The 16,158-nt window shown below is 40.4% G+C and overlaps 1 protein-coding gene across 1 annotated transcript; it reads right to left on the minus strand.

Annotated features, from left to right (window-relative positions):
* Positions 1–86: 86 nt before the first annotated feature.
* On the minus strand, positions 87–15,958 carry ubxn7 (UBX domain protein 7). Its single transcript, XM_085254046.1, has 11 exons — positions 15,853–15,958; positions 11,931–12,084; positions 11,558–11,622; positions 11,359–11,424; positions 11,099–11,211; positions 8,760–8,906; positions 5,946–6,036; positions 5,345–5,475; positions 4,506–5,013; positions 2,855–2,934; positions 87–2,721 (listed from the first exon to the last, which is right to left on the minus strand). The coding sequence occupies exons 1-11, from the start codon at positions 15,956–15,958 to the stop codon at positions 2,560–2,562; spliced, it is 1,623 nt and encodes a 540-aa protein (XP_085110172.1). The 3' UTR covers positions 87–2,559.
* Between the last annotated feature and the right edge of the window lie 200 nt (positions 15,959–16,158).

Consider the following 16,158-nt stretch of genomic DNA (forward strand, 5'->3'; position numbering starts at 1 on the left):
TTCACCTGCGTTCGGGGAATTGTTGGTATTTAAGGTACGTTATCACCACCATCTGTCCATATTAAGAAACACAAACCTGCTCAGTCTGAACAGACACACAGAAAAGTCTTTAACAGCCTCAGCACAAAAAAAAAAAAAAAAATCTAAATACACCGCTCCAAAAAAATAAAATTAAATTAAAAAAAGTTACAGGAACACTTAAATCACACATTGGTTCTTGATGACAAAATATTCAGGCTGAAAGTTTTTACTGATACACACTGTAATTTGCTGAGAACAAAATTATGTAACAAAAGCCAGGGGAAACCAAAATCATCAAATCACAACAAAAAAGCTATAAATTTATATCAGAGTGATCAGACTAATCTGGCTCACTAATGTTTACAGCCTCAATGTGCCTCCATGCACTTCAGACATCTGGGTACGCTCCTGGTCAGACAGTGGATGATGCCCTGGTTCATCTTCTCCCAGATCCTGGATCAGAGCATAAGTGAGGTACTAGATAATCTGTGGGACTCATAAATATTGTTCTAGGGCCATGATACCTATGCCTTTACCACTATGGCTACACACTGCCCACACGAGGCAAGGCATCACTCTGCACCAGCAAAAGATGTAAAGTGAATCTGAGGATTTCATCTCTATACCCAACTGCTGTTGGCTAACACACGGAGGTCTCTATGCAAGGAAATCCCACTTGAGACCACCACTGCCCAACCTGTCATACTAGATAATGTTGCAGAAAACATTCACCACAACGTCTTCAGACTCTTTCATGTTGTTTAAAGGTGGTCTGCTCTCATCTGTGAAGAGAACAGAGCACCAGTGGCTAACCTGCAAGCTCTGGTGTTGTCAGGCCATCACCAATTGAGCTGCTCGGTGCTGTACTGTGAGCACACGTCCTACTAAAAACTGCTGGGCATTCATGCCACCCTCAGGTAGTGTTTCTATCAGAAACATGCTCAAGTATTCCAGTGGAAGTCATTTTGTAGGGCTTTGGCAGTGCTCCTCCAGTTCCTTCTCGCATCAAGAACCAGATACCAGTCCTGCTGCTGAGCTGATGCCCCCTCTGTGGCTCTGTCTAGTTCTCCTTGTGCAATAACCCATTTACACCTTCAAGGCTGTACTAGGAGACAGAAAACTTTGCAACTGCCTGTTTGCATACGGTATCACAGAAGAGCTGGACTAACTGGTATCATTTCATGCTGCCACTGATGGCAAGGGCACTTCCAAAAAGGAGAACTAGAGGAAAATCAGTCAGGAGCAATAGTCTGTGGCCTTCCCTGCGCAGGGGGGAGTTGCCTGTCCAGTGCAGCTGTTGTCACTTCATTTGGACCAAACCAGGTGGAATGGATCCCCATTGGGAGCTGTGGTTACCAACTGAAAAGTTTAACCATCTGTGTTATACTGTGATGATCAAGTGTTCCTGTCATTTTTTTGAGAAATGTGCATTACACATAAGATGTAAAATACTCTTACTGGTTTCACCAAGGCTCCAGGAATAAAACATGTCAAAACGTAGTATGGACACACTAAAAATGCTTAATCTTTAAAGTGAGGTGCACTACACATTTGTGTTCTCAGTAGTTCCAGCTGAATCTGAAGTTATTTACTCTGTTAGCTGTTCAAGCGTTTGGGGTTTTAACTTTAAATTAAAGCCACACAAACGATTCAAAATAATAATAATAAAGAAAAAGATGAAGCAGAACCTCTCTTTTTGTTTTCTGGTGGTTATATTTCAACATCAGCATATTTTCTTGGCAGCATATAAAAAAAGAAAGGAAACAATGACTACATCGAAATATCAGTCTCTCTAAGCCATCTCTGTACAGTGTAGGTGTGACTGATGAGATGTACCACCTTTTATTCATTCCCTTCTGTATCAAAAGACACATTTTCACGACTTTGTAATTTTTGGACCTGGCCTCTTAGCGCCCCTGCCTTCCAAATAATTACAACTGTTTCAACAATGACCGAGTGAGAGACCAAATTTGGGTCAAAATAAACAAGAATGAGCCTCCCTTTACCTGTCCCAGGTAGAGAAAATAACAAGAAGAGCTAGAAAATAAACTCTGACTGATTTAATGTCCTTTCTGAGAGGTAAAAGTCTCTTTGTACAAGTCCCTTGTGGCCCATCATCAATTAGTGATCTATTATTTGTGTTTTTTTCTTCTTTTTTCATTTTTTAATTGAAGACGAGCTATATGATATATATTCTGTTCTGATATGCCTCAGTGTTGAAAGCTAAATGAGGCTTGCCTCAGAGCAGAGTATATAGTTTATTAAAAACATTAAAGACTGCTGGCATCCATTAAACCTTACTGGCCAATTGTAGAGCACTACAAAGGTATTAGGCTGTCAGTAGAGATGTCAGTATTCGGACTAGTGGAGTGGCGGTGAAAGTAGCCCATCCACCCTTATCTGTCTTGGCAAAAACCAGGGCCACCTCCAGAACAAAAGGTTATGGGATCAAGGCCAGTAACATCATCCCACATCATTGGTGAAAGGGTGAGGTCTACCAGAGATACAGACAAGCGAAAAGTGAGTGTGTCTGGAAGGCTAGTTCCTCTCCTGCACAAATACAGTCTCCTGTGGACACAGCCCTGCCTCCTGCAGCGTGATGTCATAGTCCAAGTGGGCGAGCTTCCTTCTGGGGAAGTTGGTGACGAGTTCGAAGCGTTCGTTAGGATAACCCTTAGACTGGACGTGTCTTACCAGGGCCTTAAAGAGAGAGTATAATTTGGAAGGTAGGGGAAAAAAAGATTTAAAAAAATGTTGCCATGTTTATTAGGCATTATAAACATGTACTACTGTTTATTTTACTTGAATATCAGCGATTTTGGGGTTCACTCACCAAAAGTTTTGCTTTAGAAGACAATGAAATTTGCTCTCTCTGTCCATCAGGGTAGCGGAGCATCAACCTGGCTTTGGGACCTATTAAAAACAAAACAGTTACTAAGATGATGCTGTCAGAACTGAAAAGCCACTATACTTAAAAATGCCAGAACACACTGGTCAAAAAGCATAAAAAACACACATCACATAGATAAACAATGGATTGATCTTTGAATTAACAGCTACGACTGTGTGCGCTTGCATTAAACTTGCATTCTATTTAATGGTCAGCAGAGGGCGACTCCTCCGACTCAGTCCTATAGCAGCCTTGTCACGCTCCGCTTTCACACTATTAAGCTGTCAGTAGAGACGTCAGTATACGGACTAGTGGAGTGGCGGTGAGGGTGGCAACGGGGGAAAATGCTCGGCTTGAGGTTTTATGACAGGACTTTACTAAACAATAGGTGACGTCACAGAAGCTACATTCATTGCTTTTTCTGTCTATGCTCCAGAACTACAACCACTAGAAGGTACCCGCACACAGATATTACACCAGACTGTAATTAGACAAGATGAGTGAAACCACTAACATACTTATCACTTGGGTCCCGCCAAGTAAAAACAACACACAACCACCACATTCTGCAAGGGATGTAACTGTAGAAACCGTCAGAAAATCTAGTGCTTAGTACCAGTCTTCACTGGTCATATATGGTACACATTTTGATAGAAATCTTCACACACACTCCAGCAATAAAACTAATGCTAAATCCAGCCAAAGGGACCAAATAGTACAGTAGGATTAAGGGTCTGTCTACATTCAACTGACTAGGACTGACTTCACAGCCATCATTGATCTAAAAGGAGTCAGTCCAGCAGCACCCACTTATGTGTTGGCATAAGTGGGCTCTTAAGACACCTTAAGGCTTTAATACCCTGAGCACGTTGAAAAAAGCTAATTTTTTGGATCCAAACTTGTGGTGTAACGCAGATGCACACTGAAAGCATTGCAGTTTGCAGAAAATTCGCCTGAAAAAAAAGTGACGTGAAAAAGATGACATTAACATCAAGCAATGATGATGATGGTCCTGATGTTTCTAAACACGAACATCATCAAATTCATCATGAGAAGACAGTAGTAGGGACAATTTCATGGTTTGATCAAGGAGCTGAAGCAGCACCACGACCGCTTCTGTAAATATCTCAGGATGTCAGCGGGACAGTTTGAGCTGTTTTTGAAAGAGTTGGAACCACAACTGAGGAGGAAGAGAAATAATTTCAGAGAGCTGATTGACCCGGAGCAGTGTCTAGCGCTGTGTCTGTGGCTAAACAGCATTATTTTACGATTTCCATATCATTGTATATTCAGTACTGATGCACTTTGAACTACAGTGCAGTAGTCTGTCTGGGCAGATCTGTTTATTTTTCCAAATGTGAATAAAAGTCACAAATTCATGCAGTGAAATAAGTTGACACTGAAGAATAGATGAGCCCTAAAATTAACTTTTAGTGCACAAAATATTTGGAAAGAGTTTGCACGTCCGCAAAGGCCTTTAGACTTTTGTTTTTTTAAAGCAAACTTGCTGCTCACCTTATTATGATTGCATCGAAAACAGACATATAGACACACGCACACTCATGAAACCTAAAATACTTTTCATTTGTCGTACCATTGTCCTCAGGACAGTCCACATCACAGGTTGTGGTGGTGCTGATCTTTGAAGTTCCTGCGCTTTCAGGTAGTGGGGCGCAGTGATTCCCACCAGAGTCTGAATCAGGCTGGGGATGACGAGGCCCGGGAGCCGAGGGCTCCAGGTGGTTCTTTTTGCTCTCCTCTTTCTTGTGACTGTGGTTGTTTTCTTTGTACGGTGATTTTCTGTAGGAAGAAGTGGAGCTATCAGGATGAAGACGCTGCTGGGCTGCAGTGGCTGCAGAGGGGGTCGCAGTGTGTTTGCCGGTCGAACTTTTCTCTTCATGGGGTGCTGGCGTCTCGCTGTCTGAGCCGTCAACAGAGAAAGGCCCTTCGCTGTCAGAGAAAGGCTCTGCATCAGATTCATCGTCTGATCGAGGAGAATCGGGGGGTTCGGGGACATTTGAGGACTCGTAGTGGGTCTCTTGTAGAGAAGCTCGGATTGCTGCCTCCAACTGACTGTCTTCACTGGCATCGATTAAACTTTCCTAAAAGATAAAATAGTGTACAATTGTTTAAAAAAAAGTAACAAAGATCTGAGTAAAGCAACACAAAGACTTTAAACAATATGGATGGCTGCGTGACACTGACAACATCAAATATCACAGCACTAAAATATGCTGATACTGATCATAGCATGACATTTATCCAAACCCTGAAGCTCTGATGCAAAATCCTAACAAACATCCCAGATGCCTCTGAAACTGATCAGAGGTGTGACTGAGGAAATTCCAACAGAGCCACAGCAGGAGCGAGGAGCTCTTATTAGAGCAAAAACATAGAGGGAATTAGAGGTGACACATGAGATGAGAGACCCACAGAGCGAGCTCGTTTGGCAGGAGGTGCGTGGCAGGATGGCCCGTCGAGCTGTCCGTGCTCTGCCAGGAAGCCAGTTGCCTGCTCCAGGAACGACGCCACATCCAGCTGGTTCCACTCCACCATTTTTTGACCTGATGTGAACATGGTTTGAACAGAACCGATCACCAAAAGCAGGAAATAATTAAGTATTTAATTATAAGAAAAGAGAGAGAGAGAGACGCACACATCAGTTTGGATCAACACTGCAGATTTACACAGTTTATTGTGACATAATAGCCAATTGTGTCGCTTTAGTATTGCTTTAATCCCATTTCCTGATATGAACACTGTTATTCAAGCTACTTGAAGACTACTGACATTTAAATTATTTTTCATAACACTATTAATGTCTTACAAAATGATGCATGCAGACATCATCTTCCTGTGCATTTATAATAAAAACTGCTTTTGTAAGCCTCTCAGAGTGAGAGCTGTACTTTAATCTTGCCAGTAAATCACATATTTGTTTGTTTTCTTGATCAGCTGGAAACAACTCAATGGTGTGAGTGTGTTCGTACATCAGCAAACCCTCATCATCAATCAGCCCTCCACAAACACTCACCTGTGCGTGGATCCAGGATCGAAATGTAGGGAAACTTGTTCAGCTTATAGAACTGGATGTATCTTTGTCCCTCTTCACTATCATGATATACCTGCAGAGGGAGAAAATGAACGATAGAATATAAACTGAACTTAAAGTGTGCCCACACTGCATAATGCAAAGACGGGTGGACTGCTTTGGAAAAGTACCTCCCTCCCCAACTCTCCATCATCCACCCATTTTCTTCCACTTATCCAATTCAGAGTTACAGTCAGGCTCGAGCCTATCCCAGGTGGTGTACACCCTGGACAGGTAGCCAGTCTGCCATGGGACTAACACAGAGAGACTGACACACTCACATTCACACCTGCAGCCAATTTAGATTTACCAGTTAACCTAACATCCATGTCTTCTATGGACTGTGTGAGGAATTCAATTAAATTCTTTTCTATTTATATATCGCCAATTCACAGCAACAGTCGTCTGAAGACACTTTATTTTGTAAAGTAAAGATCCTACAGTTATTACAGTATATGACCCCTTATGAGCAAGTGCTTGGTGACAGTAGGAAGAAAAAAACTTCCTTTTAAAAGGAAGAACCCCTGCATTTATGTTTCATTTTAACATGAAAACTTTTCACCAAAAGGCTCAAGCTGGGACCATCTTGAGGCTAACAGCTGCACCACTGTGCTGCTCCTCTCCATAGCCCATTATTTTGAACTTTTACTCTCACTTTAAGCCCTTTAGAGCTAACAGGACCAGAGTTTTCTACTTTTTACTCAGGCACACCCCACTTCAGAAACAGAAAAGCATAGCCTCACTCACCAATACCAACCAACCTTTTACCTCTACGTGGAAAACTGCTTCTTTTTTTTTGTCTTTTGTTGTTTTTTACAGCTCTAAAAATACACTTTCCCATCTAGGGCTGCTCAATTAATCGAATTTTAATCACGATTACGATCTGGGCTTTCAACGATCATTAAAAATGACTGAGCCGATTATTAGCCCCTCCCTCATTTATCCGCGACACCTTAAAGGCCGGTCCGTGAAAATATTGTCGGGCATAAACCGTCCGTGGCGCAAAAAAGGTTGGAGACCGCTGATTAAGAGGACCCGAGGGAAACTCGGAAAGCTAAGCAGAAGTTATTTGGAGAGTGATTGCCGTTGGTTGAAAAGAGAGTTTAAAAAAAAAAAACTTCAGTGGTGTTGCACACTATTTTATATTATTTTTTTAAAGTCATTGTTAACCCTTTAAAGCCGGTCAGAGCAGCACGCTCCGTTTTGCGTAACTATTTTTAAATCCCTGTAGAACCTGAACCGTGTAAGCTAGCGCAATAATTTGTTTTGCATATGAAACCGGAGGAGTTGTACTTACATCTTATGCCATCAGCTTGTCCTCGGTCACGGTTTCGTTCCACATATAGCTTTGCAAAAATTGCATAAAAAGCGCTTGCAGGAACAAAAACATAATATTCCAGAAACACGCTTTGCCGTTCCTATCAGCTGTTCGTAACACTTCCCACAGTGAAATGATGCACCTGCTGTTTTCTTTGCAAATTTGCATCATAGGATTGTTTTTTGTTTTTCCTGCAGTACATAAAAATTGCTGTATCTCCAAAATAAAACTATGAAGACACTCAAAATAAATTTCCTGTTGTTGTAAACTATTTTTTGCAACTTTATTGTATTTAAAGTTTTGAGGGATAAGCCTCTTAAATTTCTCCAAGTAGAAATATATGTAAACAAAACAAAAGCAATTTTCAATTTTTTTTGTAGTTTATTGCACTTTTTTGCAATTTATGTAATTACTATGGACTTAATGCATACATATTATTAAAATATGGGCTATAACAGTTGTATTGATGTATAGCAACTTGAAATGCTCCCACAAATGGCACTACAGCATGTAAAAAAAAAAAAAAAAGCTCTGGTGGACTTGGTTCTATAGTAGGTCTTAAAGGGTTAAATAAATATCGTCAAATAATCGTGATCTCAATTTCAGTGAAAATAATCGTGATTATCATTTTTGCCATAATCGAGCAGCCCTATTCCCATCTTTGCTCAATGATGGCTAATTCACCTGATGGCAATTTTAAACACGAAACAGAATTTAAACACCTTTGATCATTGAGTACTGCATTTTCTAAAGACTATAATCCACATCTTACAATATGACATGCCAGCAGTTGTCTCGCCCCACCCACGAACGAGCCAGTCGTTTGCCATCTGCTATAAGCAGCATGTGACTGCAGTGACACCTACACACAGCAGACATGCATGATGGTCTCAACTGCTCGGAAGCAGGCACATCTGTTCGTTATTGTAGTGAACATGTAGGCTTGATGTACTTTTTGGCTTGGCTTGCTGTATTCATTGCAAGAATTAGGGTGGTATTTAAGTGCTCTGGTAGCATAAACCAGAGGTGTTGATTGTGGCACTGCTACACACTGAGCTGCAATTGAAGTTATACCATTGTTAAATTTTGTCCATACATGGGAAAAATATAACGTGCATCATAGAAGTATATCCTACAGGTTTAAAAAAGCATTTTATACCCTGTGTAGAACAAAAAACCCAAACTTTATAAATGCATGTCTTTGGTCTGTAGGAGCAAGTACCCAGAGGAAACCCGCACACACAAGGAGAACATACAAACTCCATGCAGAAAGGCCTGAGCTACCCAGTGGATTCAAAAGCAGGACCTTCTTGCTGTGAGATGATGGTGCTAACACCTAACTACCAAATTGTAGATGGATGGATGGACTAAATAAATTCCCTCACGAATAACGCCATGCATCACAGAAAACACCACACTGCGCTCTTAAAACCTCATACCTGCCAGAATATGAAGTGTTCTCTGATGATGGTCTTCACTGAATCATTACTCCACACATCTCTGTTCAGACACTGGCAGGCAAAGTCCTGAACATTTTGAATGTTGATCATTAGCCATTTGTTTTCCATCTGTCCGCAGTCTTTAGCCTATAAACGTAAAGAAAGACATATGGAATTAGAGGGAATTCACGATTTACAAAGACAAATATACTTTATGATGGAAATCATTAAGTCTGCAAGTTTTGATTTAAACGCAAAACATATCTTTTGCTTGGTGGAGAACAAATAATAAAATTAACTAAGAAAAAAGATTATTTACAATGAACTGAAACCTTAATTTCAACTGGAAATAGTTCAAAGACTACAAATCAAATGCTGAAAGCGAAAAATTCTGTTCTTCATTCTTGTGTGTGTCGTTATGTGTAATTCTGTGTGTACATGAAATTTTTATTGAATTTTTTTGTATGAATTCTGATGAAAAAAAATTAGGGGTGGGGTCGTGTTAACAATCCATTAAAAGACTTAGTGACTGTGACTCTGAATATTGTGGTAAATACTGTCAACATATAGAAAAGTTTATAAAGTTTTAAAATATGTCACATTTGACCTCTGACCTCTCCTTCAAGGTCAATAGAATGATCTGAAGGTCAAAGTGATAATAATTCTATATAGAGATATTTAAAACTATGGGGGTGTCCAAATTCATGGGGTGCACCCTCCTGAGGCCGCATTTGTAGGCCAATTGCGTCACAGCGACGTGACGAAGGCTGTCCAAATTCGTAGACTCCTCCGAATTTAGCCGACAAATGTGTCCTCCTTCTCTCCGAATTTGAAGGATGGGTTGGGTGTATCCATCGTCGCCCACAATATACCAGAATTCATAGCGCGGCCCAGCCAATTCCAGTTTTCAACAATGGCGGCCACTACTAAGTTTTTAATATTGTTCTTATTACTCTTTCTGGGTCACAAAACAAACTTTTAACATATTTTCAGGGGAGAATGTAGCTGTGTAAACTTCAAATATCTGCTCGCTTTATCAAGATATCACATATTTGCAAAAGTTGTCTGACGTGTTTGGAGACGTCTGTTATCCACCAGCTCGATAGCTAACTGGGAGCTAAGCCGCTAGGTCACTAGAGCCGCCGAGAACGGCAAACTCCCGGCACATCATTTTCAGAACACCACGGTCTTTCGCTACTCAGGTTAAAAATAATATAATATACTTAGATAACCTAAAAATGTTATTGTTTGGCTTTTTTCGGTGTTTTATTTGTTCATGAGTAAATCGGTTTGGCTGAAATTAAAGTTATTAGATTAGGTAAAATAAAACTTTATTAATTCCCCGGGTGGGTTCCTACTTGGTTTTCACACAGCTGAATAAACGTCAAACAGAAAACTGATTAAACAGACGTGTGAGATGGTCGAGAATTTACACCAGTGTCCTGTTATATTTTAGATAGCAAGGAGCAGACAGCTGAGTTAATTAGACTCCACCGAGACAGCGGTGTCGCAAATCTGAAGGCTAGACCGTCCAATTTCACAGCCGTTTACTTCCGGCCTACCCGACCTTCTGAGGACCCGGCCCACGTAGACTGCGAATGCCAGGTCCTCAGGAGGATGCAGCCCATGAATTTGGACACGACCTAGGTTTCTTACTGGTATATTTACAATGTAAAAAAAATAAAGGCAATGATCTTTTGGGATTCTCAACATCACATTACTTTGACCTCTGACCTCTTCTCCAAGGTCAAATAAAGTCGAACTTTTATCAAATCTAATTTTTCTTTGCAACTATGCTAAAAATTCTACTGTCTTTGTTTATATCGGCCTACATTTAGGAAATGATACTGGTACATATTCTAAATAATTATAAATATCTATTTTTGGCACCAACTCCCTAAGTCCCCTTAATGGTGGCATATTTTGGCCTAAAACCTGTATATATATCATCCAGCATTTCCCAGTGTTTCTTTAGGTGGGGGTCATGCTGTTTTGAAGTAACTGCCCATTCAAAGCAGTCAAACTAGTGAGAAAAACATAGTGTGTCCTTTCCAGAAGATGAGAAAATTTCTGATTTTAAGCATTTGATGTTTCTTCCACTACAAACAGTCAAATTGGTGTTATGCCAAATCATTGCAATCTGCTTTTACACAAATTTTAGTCCTCCCAACTTTTTTGGGAACAGGTTTTTGCATTAGCGGTGTGCGATCACAAGCAAGGAAGCATGACATTGCAGGTTTTCACCATCTACCTACTCAGTCATCATCTAAAATTTGGCTGAAAGTTCACACAGGCTGAATAAAGGTGTGGGGTACAGTGTCCTGTGAGTGACTCCTCACCGTCTCAAAGCTGCCTTTGTGCATGAGCTCAATGGGAGGACGGAAAAGGTCTGCCAGGGTGCTCAGTTTCTTATCCACTGTTCCACCGTTACGCAGCTCCTGTTCCTGGCGGACTAGGAACAGAAAAACATTCATTCACTCATTACTGGAAGTTAAGATGCCACAACAGAAATATGAGACAGACTTTTAATGGTGATTGTTAGGAAACAGCACTACCACATTTTATTTGCTTTAACTTGTACATTTTGGAAAATACTCACTTGTTTCCGTCTGAAAGTCTCGGAAACCATCAAATATTGATCGAGCAGGTCTTCTTCGCTTTGGCACTGAATATATGTAATAAAAAAATAAATAAGTAAACAAATAAAAAAAATCATCATCATCTTTACAGACAGCTGGCAGTCTACATGAAGATTTCTTTGCCTTAAGCAGGACTGACAAATAAAAGCAACAACATACCTCCAAAAAGGGGTTCTGGTTCCACCAATATGTCCTGCTTCTGAGGAATTGGAGCCCGCACTTCACTGAGGAAGGCATGAAGGCAACATATACAGAGTTATTTATGTAGACAAGCAATCAGCTGTAAAAGATCTGTAATCATATTACAAACAATCAACATTTAGTATGATAAGGAAGCAATGAAACGAATGCTATTTTTCGTCTCATGTCAGCTTGTGGTAAACACAGATTCTAAGCTTGGATAAACAATCAGCAGAAAATTTGAGAAGTTTCCATTTTTGAAATAAAACATGACCAAAACAGACAAACTAACTCTGTGGGTTTTGTTTTACTTTTGTCTGACCTAGGCTTGTGGAGAAAAGTCACAGCTTACTCTGTAGAGGGCGCTCTGCTGCTTGACGCTGCAGAACTGGAGCTGGTGCTGGGCTCCTCTGCAATCCCGCCTCCATCTAGGAACATGGTCACTGCCATCTCCAGGTTGTTGTTGCATGCTTCCAGCATATGTTTTCCTACGCTCTCTGTGGCCCCTGGAAGAGAGTTAGATATGTAGGCACTAACCATGAGCACAATGCGTTCACAAATGTTTACAGATTAACAAATAACATTGAGAATTTCATAGTGGCACATTGTATTTCAGAGCCAAATATCAGCTGACCGATATTTTCAACCAGCAGCTATAAGGTATTTGCTAATATATCCGTATTGGAAATCTCATAGATGCTGATAAATAAAAATGAATAAAGTCAAAATGAACAAAATGCACTTCCACCGTGTTATGAGTGTTGATGTTGCATAGTTTTCCCACTAGAGGGCACTCTGCTTTTTTTCTGATGGCAACTTAATTTTGAATCACCGCAAACAACAACCTGCTAATCTAAGCAGAGATGGGCAGAGTACAAGGAGCAATCTACCACTTCTCATGACAATAAAAGTTTATTTTTAAAATGCATCGTCATATTATCTTAGCCCCCATCTTAGTGGCTGGGGTCTTTCTGTGTGGAGTTTGCATGTTCTCCCCGTGTTTGTGTGGGTTCCCGCCGGGTACTCTGGCTTCCTCCAACCGTTCAAAGACATGCAGCTTGTGGGGATAGGTTAATTGGATAATCCCAATTGCCACTAGCTGTGAATGTGCGAGTGAGTGTGAGTGCGAATGGTTGTCTGTCCCTGTGTGTTAGGCCTGCGACAGACTGGTGACCTGTCCAGGGTGTACCCCGCCTCTCGCCCTATGACAGCTGGGATAGGCTCCAGCGCCCCCCGTGACCCTGAAAAGGATAAGCGGAAGCGAATGGGTGGATGGATATTATCTTAGTAGGGAATCATAAATAACCACACATCACAAATATTTTTTTGTTTTGACTGCCTAAACAAAACAAAATATTGGCTGAAAATCAAATATTGGTATCTGTGCTAAAAAAAAACAAACAACTTTATTGGCCAGGTCCTAATTACATTAGTGTGATAAAACATTAAAAAAAAAAAATTTTTTTCTATAAAAGACTGTCAAGCAAACCAACACTGTCACTAAAAACTGCATTAATGTTGCCATAAGTCTGCTTTTGGTCTGCGAATAATTGGGGTCAAGTTGTTAACTAAATGCAGTCTATTTTGGTTAATGCAGCAATTACCTGTGACAATTTGTTGAAAATCACATATCTGTTGCTGTGTATATACACAGAAATGAACATTTAACAGTTACACTCAGCAACCTTCCTGTTCATAATTCAACTTTAATTGAATTTATTAATATATCACAAAAACAGTTGCCTCAAAGTGCTTCATACTGTAAGATAGACCCTACAACAATGCATACAGAGAAAAACCCAACAATCATATGACACCCTATGAGCAAGCACTTTGGCGACAGTGGGAAAGAAAAACTCCCTTTTAACAGGAAGAAACCTCCAGCAGAACCAGGCGGCCATCTGCTGCAACCAGTTGGGGTGAGAAATATTACCAGAATACAACCAGTGATCAGCCAGTTCAGTCCTCCTCGAGCTGTGCTGACGACTCATTCAGACCGATGGCAACATGTTAGCAATCGGTCTACGAGAATAAATTAGACGCAATTATTCATAAACTTCCAACAATCTCTCTGAAGCTGACTGCAGTCAGTCCAGGTGAGACTGTTACTGTTTGCAAAAAAGTTACCACCTATCAGGCAACCCGTGCAATCACCAATGCCATAAACATTTAGTTAGCACAAGTTGTGGTCACAGATTAGAAAAATATGAAATACAGCCATTATTTTTATATACAAGGAAGCCGCTGTCCTATTTTTACTCATTTGAGTTAGCCATTAGCTGTGAATTAGGTAGTTGCTTTGTCAAGCTAAGTGTCACCAGTGTTAGATAGTTTTTCAGTTCAGTTGATTTAGTTTAATTTTGCTTGGCTAATGTTATCTCGGGATGATGGTGCATTAGATCAGCCCCCTTGTTTGCAGTATTCCCAGGGTATTTAAACTTGTTTAATACAATATCAATATTTAGCGTCCCTGTATTCACACAACATCACTACACAAAATATCATCATACTTCGCTCTATCAATTTTTCCTTAATCCCTACTTGCTATATTACAATGCTCATGTTTTTCTGAGAGTTGTATATCACAGTCTAGGTATCCATCTTCTACTTGTGAGGTCACATAAGGCTAGAGCCTATCCCAAGTTTCATAGAAAGGCAGGGCACACTGGACATGTTCCCAGTCCATCACATTCACACCTAGAGCTAATTTAGTATCACCATTAAACAAGCATGTCTTTGAACTATTAGAGGAAGCTGGAGTACCAAGGATGGATTCCAAAGCGGTACTAACCAATGCGCCAAGGTGTCACCAGCATCACATCAAACTCGTGACAGTGAACCTTTTGTCCGCTTTTTTTTTCTATTACACTGGATCAAGTCTTTTTTCTGCTTTATGCAAACCTCACCAATAATTTCACAACACTGTCAGCAGTATGAATAAAATCATATAACTGGGTGAAAGCAAAGCACAGAGGGTGGCAAACAGCAACACTGACCTCATTAAAAATTCTTAAATGTTCAAACTTCTGTCTTATGCTATAACTGTTCCACATAAGGCCCAAAGTAAAGTTATAACCAGCTCACTAAACATTATGAGTACATACACACGTGTTTTATTCACTCAAGGGATTAAATGCCATTTATTATCATGTGACAACATAGTCTAGTAGTACTTGGTAACCTTGGAATATCTTAGTATTTGATTACTTGTTTTTCCGTATATGTGGTCACAGAAGCAACCACATGTCACTTTGACAATGGACACATTTATTTTACCTTTTATATTTATTTTGATTTTAAATGGGAAAAAATGCTTTACTTGTTTTACTGAGTTTCCCCAACTTTTAGGACAAACAAAGCACATCTTAAACTAACGCTTTATCACTATAGTGAAATGAGTTAACGCCAAACAACCCGCATGACAGTTCAGTTTCAGTTCAGAAAAGGTTTAGTGGGCGGAAATGCTCCGCATATACAACGCGATGTTTGGTAAATAAACGGAAATGTGCGAAAAAACCTGAACAATGCAAAAAGCCTTAATGACACACATGGCGGCAGTCCACAACGTCGTGACAGTGATTTGGACACTCCACATCTGAATGAACCTGATTTATAAGCGGAGTGCCGCGGGGCGACGATGAAATTCTGGTCTGCACTGCGCATGTCCGTATAAAGTAGCAGTCCCTTAACAGAGTCTCCCTCTTCTTTGCCGCTTAATAACTTAAAAAACACCGTCCACTGTGTCAAAGTGCTGATAAACTATAGATAATGTCTGCGATGACACTCGGAGTCCTCAGGTTGTGACCAATAAATAGTGTCTGGGGCCACAGTCAGAGGCATAGTGACAGCAACAACATGAAGTCTGGCTGGTGGTGATGAAGAAGGGAAATGTTGAACAGCCGACCTCCATTCCACATTATCGAGCAACACGCCACGCAAAAAAAGAGCATACAAACCGCTCTAGGTTAGCGAGATTGTGTCTTTAACGAGCACTAATAAGAAAAACAGACATTTTTAAGTGATGATTAAAAATAAGTTTCAAAGCTGGCGGCTTTAAGGTTCATTTTCCGAGTCTTTCACTTGAGTTTAGCTGATAACTGCCTGTGCTTTTTCCCCTCTGCAAACCACTGGCAGCGCAGGAGCAAGAGCAACACTTAACGCCCGTTTTCTCATCTGCGCACGGATTTCAAGATTTACCCGGCGAGGGAAGTGTTCCTATATGAGCACAAAAATCCACTGAGTGAAATAAACGCTAATTAAAATGTTATTTTTACCTGTTATTGCTGTGAATTGTTGTATTAACCCGTTCACCCCCGGAGCTGAGGTATCTCCGAGCGCCGCCATCTTACCGCCACAAACAACAACATAGATGAGGCGCATGCGCAAAGTCGTAATTTTTCCCCTGCCCGGCGCGACGCGGACCCCATGCGTAACAATAGTGCTGCATTCTGGGTCATGTAGTTTTAATGATCTAAAGTCAATTACCGTTGATGGCTTATTATGTAAAAAATACGTGTTGGAATTTTATACAGTTTTTTTTACATTATATTATATTATATTATATTATATTATATTATATT

Source organism: Mchenga conophoros, linkage group LG18, assembly GCF_057382185.1.
Source record: "Mchenga conophoros isolate Kocher_MC1m ecotype Shallow Benthic linkage group LG18, M_conophoros_male_GT1.1, whole genome shotgun sequence".
NCBI classification, from domain to species: Eukaryota; Metazoa; Chordata; class Actinopteri; order Cichliformes; family Cichlidae; genus Mchenga; species Mchenga conophoros.